Source organism: Onychostoma macrolepis, chromosome 19 (assembly GCF_012432095.1).
Source record: "Onychostoma macrolepis isolate SWU-2019 chromosome 19, ASM1243209v1, whole genome shotgun sequence".
Classification (NCBI taxonomy): domain Eukaryota; kingdom Metazoa; phylum Chordata; class Actinopteri; order Cypriniformes; family Cyprinidae; genus Onychostoma; species Onychostoma macrolepis.
Genome location: NC_081173.1, coordinates 1,173,570 through 1,181,776, shown reverse-complemented (window position 1 = coordinate 1,181,776; position 8,207 = coordinate 1,173,570). Strand labels below are relative to the sequence as shown.

The window sequence follows — 8,207 nt, the reverse complement described above, 5'->3', positions numbered from 1 at the left end:
TTAGCTACGTTACTGTACACTGAACAGTTAAATGCATCTACTGTTAGAGGATTTTTGATTCGATTTTTCTTGTAGGGGAGAATGAGGTAAGTTTAGCAAGAGAATAAATGAGCCACTCCTGTATCTAAGAAACCATAAACAAAAGTCATCATGTGATTGCATATTAGAATGCATACGTCACAATAGTCAATCAATCTTCAAACCACATGGAGAGTGCTTTAAGCAAACCAAAAAATGTTGTCATTCATCACATGATTCAAGTTATCAGTCTTGCATCTTAGATAAAATTAATTATAAAATAAGGTTTGGACATTATCACATGTGAATTTCTGTCAGTGTAAGCGACAAAACATCATAGCCTTAGGGGACCTGAGCCACTATATAAAACAGTTTTGTCAGAATGGAGGTTGCTGGCTAAATTGTGCCTTGTGTGTGTGTCACGATGAGTCAGTGGCTGACAATACTCTGATGTAATAAACACCTGCTGACTGCTGACTAATGCTGCCTTGCGCAAGTATTACGTCATATTCGTCAGTTCATGAATATATTCAAAGAGAACGCAGTGCAGAACTTGCAGGACTCGTCTGGTCACTGTGAAACTCAAGAACAACACACATCAATAACAAACCACAGGAGATAAACACTTTCATTCCAATTTTATTGCTCTTATATTTGCAATTTATACACACATTATGATGGCAACTAAAACAGGCCCTTTGTTACAGCAGGCCACAGCATTCTGTGGACGCTACTGACGGCAGACCTCCAGAAGAACATTCATTCTAGCCCTTTACATATTTATTTCAATGAAGAATGTCATCTTTACCAAACAAATTAACACAATATAAAACACCATGTTGACAGCTTTACAAATTTGTACAAAAAATGGCTTTTATAAACCTTATGTTTGAAAATGAAGAATGTCCTGTGTAAATGAATAGGCATGTGCAATACAATAGACAAAACCCCCAACATTTAAACTAAATGATTTCATAAGCATCATTCATGCAATTATGATTTGACAGCCAAACCCTCTGGTCTTATTAGGAGACCATGTATTATAAGTGAAATGCAGACATCAAGAGAAATAAAATAATAAAAATACACAGCAAACTACTATAAAAAAAGGTTTATTTAGGGTATTATTATTATTATCATTATTATTATTAAGGGTATCATTCAAACGTCCCTAAAGAAAGGTAAAAACAATCGGTTTGATTGCATGCTGACATTGTGTGTGTGTGTGTGTGTGTGTGTGTGTGTGTAATTGTATGTAAACAACCTAGCTGTGTATTGCTGGTTTTAATGATTGTTAGTTGGGTGAAGTGCTTATCTATAGCCAGAATGGCTTTCATTGCTGACATTAAATGAGTTCCTGCTATATGTTTCTATTTAGAAAAATGTTAAATTGATGGTATGTTGAACTTATGTTGAACTACTTGGCAATCTACTGAAAACTTTTCATATTCCAGTGTGTGACCTATTTTCAGTAATCATTCCATAAATTGTTTTGCAACAAATTAATTTGGCTTGTTTAGCATGCATGATTTGCTCAGTGATGCTGTATATTGTGTGTGTGTGTTTGAGCTGAAACAATCCCCCTCAAATGAGGAATTTGACCATGAACACGGAGCTGATGGTAGCGAAGGCCATGCTGACGGCAGACACGTGGAAGTGTCCCGGAGCTGAGTTACACAGGTCAGTAGAGCAGCACGTCTTCGTCATATGGTATATGGTGCTTCCGTTGGTCGGGAAATGCACCTTTTCAGTGTTGTTGCATTTGGCCACTTCAAGACATCCTTTTTTCTTAATATCCACGAATCCACCTGAAATAGAGATGCAAGTAAAACAGATTAAGCTTTACAATCCTATAAAAAAGGTGTCAAGCTTTTGAAGAGCATAAACTCACCAGCTTTCCCTACTCCGCTGTAGCAGTGCTCATTATTACCACACGGCTGTTTGGTTGTGAAGCAAAGATCCCAGAGACCCACTTTACACTCATAACACTGCAGCGCCTGACCTGAGAGAGAAAAGATTCATGGAAAATATAAACTGTCAATAACGTGGTAACCATCATGAAGTTTAATCAAATCTTACGAAAAAGGTGCAGAATTTTCTGCAGTATAAAAAGCAATACACAGTTATTGAATGGCCTGTTTCACATGCTTCTCACATGGATCAAATGAGGAACATAAGTAACATTTTCAACATTTCTCAACAGTCCTCTCAGCGTGTGCTCTAGATCCTGGTGCGTGCGTGAGTCATGTGAAGCACCTGAAATATTCACGTAACAGGAAGGAACAGTAACTATAAGTAACTTTGCAACAACATGTCTACTAACTCTCAGTAGGGTAGGTTTAAGGTTAGTAGAGTAAGGTGACATATACTTGCAAAGTTTCTCATAGTCAGTATGTTGTATGTTGTGGACCCATCAAAATAAAGTGTTAGAAGATATTAAGCAAACAGTCTACTAATACTCTAATGACTGCTAGCTGACGTGTAGTTGCAAAGTTACACACAATGCAATCTCTAGCTCCTGACCCTAACCTTCAGAACTAAGTGCCTCACCCAAACCCTTACCCTAAACCTACCCTTTACCCAATTATAACCTGACCCCTAAAACCAAGTCTTGACCCTCAAACAGGCCTTTAAAGGGGTCCCAGAAAGTGAGGACCGGCCAAAATGTCCTCACTTTACAAGATTGTCCTCACTCCGATGGTCTAAAACTCAAACCAGCCCTCACGAAGATAGCTGTACAAGTGCATGACCTTCCATAGGTATAATGATTTTTATACTGACCTAATCATATTTTCGATCCCCACTAAACATAACACTTAAAAAAACAAAACAAAACAAAACAAAAAAAACATTTAGTATAATATATCAACTGTTTGCCCTGTGGGGTCCAACAAAATGGCCCTACAATGTCAAAATATCCCCTTTGTGGAGACATTTGGCACACACACACACACACATGCAGAAACTGAATATAGCTGACAGTCTTACAAAAGAAAAGAAAAATCTCCACAGACTGGTTTCGGTCACACCCTGGGTGGAAGTTAAAGCTTTTTAAGGATCAAGGATTACGTGAGTGACCCGTCCTTCCCACCACACCCACCAACCCACCCATGTTTATCTGGATCTCTAGTTTTAAGTTTTTTAAATAGCAATTACAGACTAACCACTAAATAGACAAACACATTATTTACCTATATTTAGTAATCATTTTTGTCTTTGAGGACATTTTTTTTGTAATCTTTTTAATTCTGGAAACAATTTTTGACCGAACCTACAGCTACACTAACCCCGTCTACACACACATACACATTCAAGTTTACACAATGAAAACATACACATATCATACAGCAAACACTCCACATTTTAACTCCATGACGCAGTTAAAGCAAGCCATTCAAGTGGGTTAAAGGCAGCACAGGGCAAACAAGGTGAAGAGGTTAACTGTCTGAGCCATTAAACTCTCTCATCCACCACTTTGTTACACAATGAGTTACTTCTAACTGAGATAAATAAACACATAACTTCTCATTCTCCAACATGCATGTTGATTCAGGTGTGCTTCAGGTTTATTCTTAGTTTTGTAAGATCTGGGCAAGCAGTAACCTGACTTTGAGACAGTTGTTTTCTGTGAAATGCCTTTCATACATCCCTGCTGAACCTGTTTTCCAGGGCAGGCTGTAGGGTGGGTGGAGGTTACAGAGACTTTGACACACAAAGTGGCTTGATACTGTTCAGAACAAATAGTCCTTTGGTTTCCAACCTAGCGGCTGCTGAGACTCTTCAAGATTCCAAGTTTCAATACGGAAAATTAAAGCCATGGAAAATGTGTTGGCGGTTTTCCACAGTGACTCACAGTTTTGTGTTAAACGTTACCTGGTTTGTTTGTAACAGTTCACAGATACAGCTAGAAAACACAGAGAGCTTCTGGAAAATTCTCACTGGAAATTCTGAAGATTTCTGTTTACTAAAACACTAATTACATTTCACACAAACAATATACAGTACTAGCTGAAACCGTTCGTATTCAGTATGGATTATCTCGCATAACAATTCCACAGATCGGTGGATGAGTAAACTGTTGTATGTTCAGGGACAACTGCTATATATATATATATATATATATATATATATATATGTATACACACACATATATATGAAGAGTTCATTTGCAAAAACAGATAAGTCAGTTTTTAAAACTGACTTATCTGTTTTTGCAAATAAACTCTGCATATATATATACATATACATATATGTTTGTGTGTGTGACCCTGGACCATAGTTGACCATAGTGGTCAATTTTTTTTTAACTATTTGAAGCTTTCAATTGATGTATGGGTTGTTAGGATAGGACAATATTTGGCTGATATACAACTATTTTAAAATCTGCAATCAAAGGGTGCAAAAAAAAAATCCAAATGAAGTTCTTAGCAATGCATATTACTAATCAAAAAATTAAGTTTTGATATATTTACGGTATGACATTTTCAAAATATCTTAATAGAACATGATCTTTACTTAATATCCTAATGATTTTTGAAAATAACAGTATGAGCCTTTTGTGATAACGTATATACTGAGATATGTGGAAGTGTTGCAGATAAGATCAGAATGCATAGTGATTGAAAGCGTGTCGCCCCAGGCTGGGGCCTGAAGATGCTGCTTGCATTTCAGAAGCTGAACGTTATCAGAAATATCAGACGATATATTTATTAACATTTTTACATAGCAATGAGGGGAAGGAGACTGGTTCATTAAATATACAATATATATCAAATACGAACAAATACTATACAGTTAATTTGTTCATTATATAATTACATCTTTATGAGAGAATATAGCATATATTGACAGGAACTCTATTTAACAAATAGTTTGACACATGTTCTACTCTTTGAAGACTGGATTGGGAAAGCAACCCAAACTTAGTTTCGTAGTGATTTTATGTTATTGTTAAGACCAGGTGTTCTCAGTCCTGTTCCAGGAGATCGATCTACCTGTAGAGTTCAGCTCCAGCCCGGATCTGACACACCTGTCTGTAATGATCAAGTGCTCGTGAAGATCTTTATTAGCTGGTTAAGTTGTGTTTGAACAGGGTTAGAGCTGAACTTGGCAAAAGACAGATCTCCAGGAACAGGACTGGCCAGCCCTGTTTTAGACTATATTATAATTAAAAGGTCCTTTTCCATAATGACTAAGCTGTAAACTGGAGGACTGAACAAACAGTGCAGCATCAATTTGTCAAATTATAGTTACCGAGCCAATGCAAACAGTATAAAAACTCTTTTTATGCTTCTTTGTTCTAGTGCATGCTTAAATAGCTTGGAGTGTAGATAATCGTTTTTTGTTTGTTTGTTTTTTTTTTCTAAAGGGTAACTTGATTGTATTTTTTTTATCTGATAACTGAACCAACAGCGCCCCCTGTTATAAACACTCGCTATATCTTTATAAGGAATGTTATTTTGAACACATCTTCCCATGAGGATGCCCTACAAATAATCCCAAAGTTTGACTGAATGAGCTGTAAATTTTCCATCATGTTCCATTTTTATCTGTGAGGAAAATAATGCATCTTTTGGTATTTTAAGGTGTCATTTGGTTTCATAAGAATATCTTGGGGTAAATAATGGTTCTCCTCTTTAAATCCTCACTTAAGTTTTGTTCCAACACTGTAAAAAGTGATAAGTTGACTAAACTTAAAAAAATTGAGGAAACCCGTTGCCTTAAAATTATTAAGTAAATAATAATTAAAAAAATAAAAAATAAAAAATTAAGTGAACTTGACAATTCACTTAACTTTTTTTTTTTTTAATTATTATTTACTTAATTTTAAGGCAACGGGTTTCCTAAATTTTTTTTAAGTTTAGTCAGTTTATCACTTTTTACAGTGCAGATTTGTCTTTGCACAGGCACTTAATGTAAATTTTCACTTCTAATCTATCACACCAGTACGGCACATATCTGACTTTCCTAAAGTTGGTAGGGATAAATCCATCCTTAACTAAATCTCTCCGAATGACTAACACTGAAAAAGCCTCAGTGTTTGTTCTAATGGAGCGCAAATGATGAAGTGTACTTAGTCCTAATGTATGGAAATGTTATGTGCTGTTGGGTGCGTGATAACCTGCAGTTAGGCAGATTCTTAGTTGAGACCTTCCATGTTTTTTTGTTTTTTTCTCATTTCAGCCAAGAAAAGGAGCAAGAACCAGCAACAAAGTGAGATTACATTACATTATCTAATATGATCCAAGATTTTAAAACTACATGCTATTTAAAAAAATAAAATAAAAAAACACTTTCTATTTTCTCTCTATAAAACACAAATGAACTTCCACTTTATTCTCTCCAATCTATTCATGCTACAAAATAACAGCAGAGACGGGGCAGATCTTAGAGTTGTGGTCTAAATTGACTGGTTCGTCGGCAAGTTTTGCCAAGTTCTCTCTGCCTCAAGCTAACCTGTGTCTCTCTCAAAAACAAGCACACGTCCACAAGTGAGCAAGAGCATGAATAAACCAGCTTCCCCGACACAATGTTCTATTAACAAGTTACATTACTGCTGCATATTAAGAAGAAAAACAAGTTCTCAAAATCAAGAATATTCCTTTTCAGAAGATTGATGTAGACCCAAATCACTAGAAGCAATACTTTAATACTCATTTGAGAATGACTCATAAACTACATGCTTATAAATTTAATTATGTTGGTGACTCACAGATCCCTATGTCCCACAATGACTGGAATCATGTGGAATGAAATAGATCATTCATCACACAAATAAACCAAACAGAAATAAGGAACAAATAATCTACAATTACAAATAATCTACAATTCTAGTTGCTATTCGAAGTTACATTCACAGTGTGAATTTATTAAATATCGTTTAGTAGGCTTTGACACGAAGGAAAATAATAAAAAAACTGTATCTTACCCACTGCGAAATAAAGCGTAACTGCAAAGATTCCGAGAACGATTTTGTTCATGTTTGGTGTTGTATGTGAGCCGAGTTGAAGCAGAGGACCGTTAGACTCTCGCCAGACTGCTGCGATCCGCTAGATTTATAGATCCACACCCAAAGCGCCGCCCGCTACGCGCCCGAACAAGGAAGCGATGGAGCGCAGCCTGCGGCTACCTGAGTCTCCAGGGCGCGGTGCGCATTACATACCCCATAACACCGCTGCTGTCTCAAAACACTCTCCCACACATCCCAGTTTTATTGTGGGAATGCCGAAATGAGCATAGAACGTCACCAACGTTAGTCAACTTCATTAAATATTAATGTTCGACCATTCACAGTTAGCATAGTTACAATGTAAAGATTTTATTTAACAAACAATTAAATTAAATGTTTTATAAAGTACTAATGAAATACTAATAATTGTACTTTCAGAAAATGTTATGTGTGGACACAATAAAATATGTGATAATAATATAATATAATATAATATAATATAATATAATATAATATAATATAATATAATATAATATAATATAATATAATATAATATAATATAATATAATATAATATAATATAATATAATATAATATAATATAATATAATATAATAATGTATTGACTGATAGCTCTCGTGCCATGTTGAGATAAATTGGGAGTGAGTGCAGAGGCACTGTGTGCGCTGTGTGAACATGATCTTACTGTAGTTCTAGACTAAATGTCAACATGCATTTACTCATCTCACTCAAACTCAGAATTCCTCGAAATCAATAAAAACAGTCAAATGCAAACTCAGAATATTATACAAACCTGCAATAATACAATATGTTAAATAAGACAAATATAATTTATGTATTTAATCACATTTTATTAACCAATTCAAAAGTAACATAACACATTATTTTCCCTAAAAAGTAACTAAGTAACTTAATATGTACAATGTAATGCATTACTTTTTAAAGTAACTTCCCCAACACTTGTGTTGTTAACAGTGGATGTCACCCCTTTAAGAAAAGGAGGAATTCTGTTGAGACTACTTTGTGTGCAAAAGCCATTTGGTGGTTAATCTGACGAGTTTATTCTTTCTTATCCATTTTCATTAATTTTGCTACATTTCTGACAATTTTTTTGAAAATCGTGACATTCTACTAGAATCTCTTTTGAAGCTATGTAGTCATCTTATGACTGATTAAGTCACTCGTAGGGAGGCTAAATGTTTATGTCATGTTTTCTGATCA

The 8,207-nt window shown here is 35.3% G+C and overlaps 1 protein-coding gene across 1 annotated transcript; it reads right to left on the bottom strand.

The window, feature by feature from the left end:
• Positions 1–641: 641 nt before the first annotated feature.
• spaca4l (sperm acrosome associated 4 like) lies at positions 642–7,166 on the bottom strand. Its single transcript, XM_058753841.1, has 3 exons — positions 6,947–7,166; positions 1,910–2,020; positions 642–1,826 (listed from the first exon to the last, which is right to left on the bottom strand). Exons 1-3 carry the CDS (start codon positions 6,996–6,998, stop codon positions 1,603–1,605), a joined length of 387 nt encoding a protein of 128 aa, XP_058609824.1. The 5' UTR covers positions 6,999–7,166; the 3' UTR covers positions 642–1,602.
• Between the last annotated feature and the right edge of the window lie 1,041 nt (positions 7,167–8,207).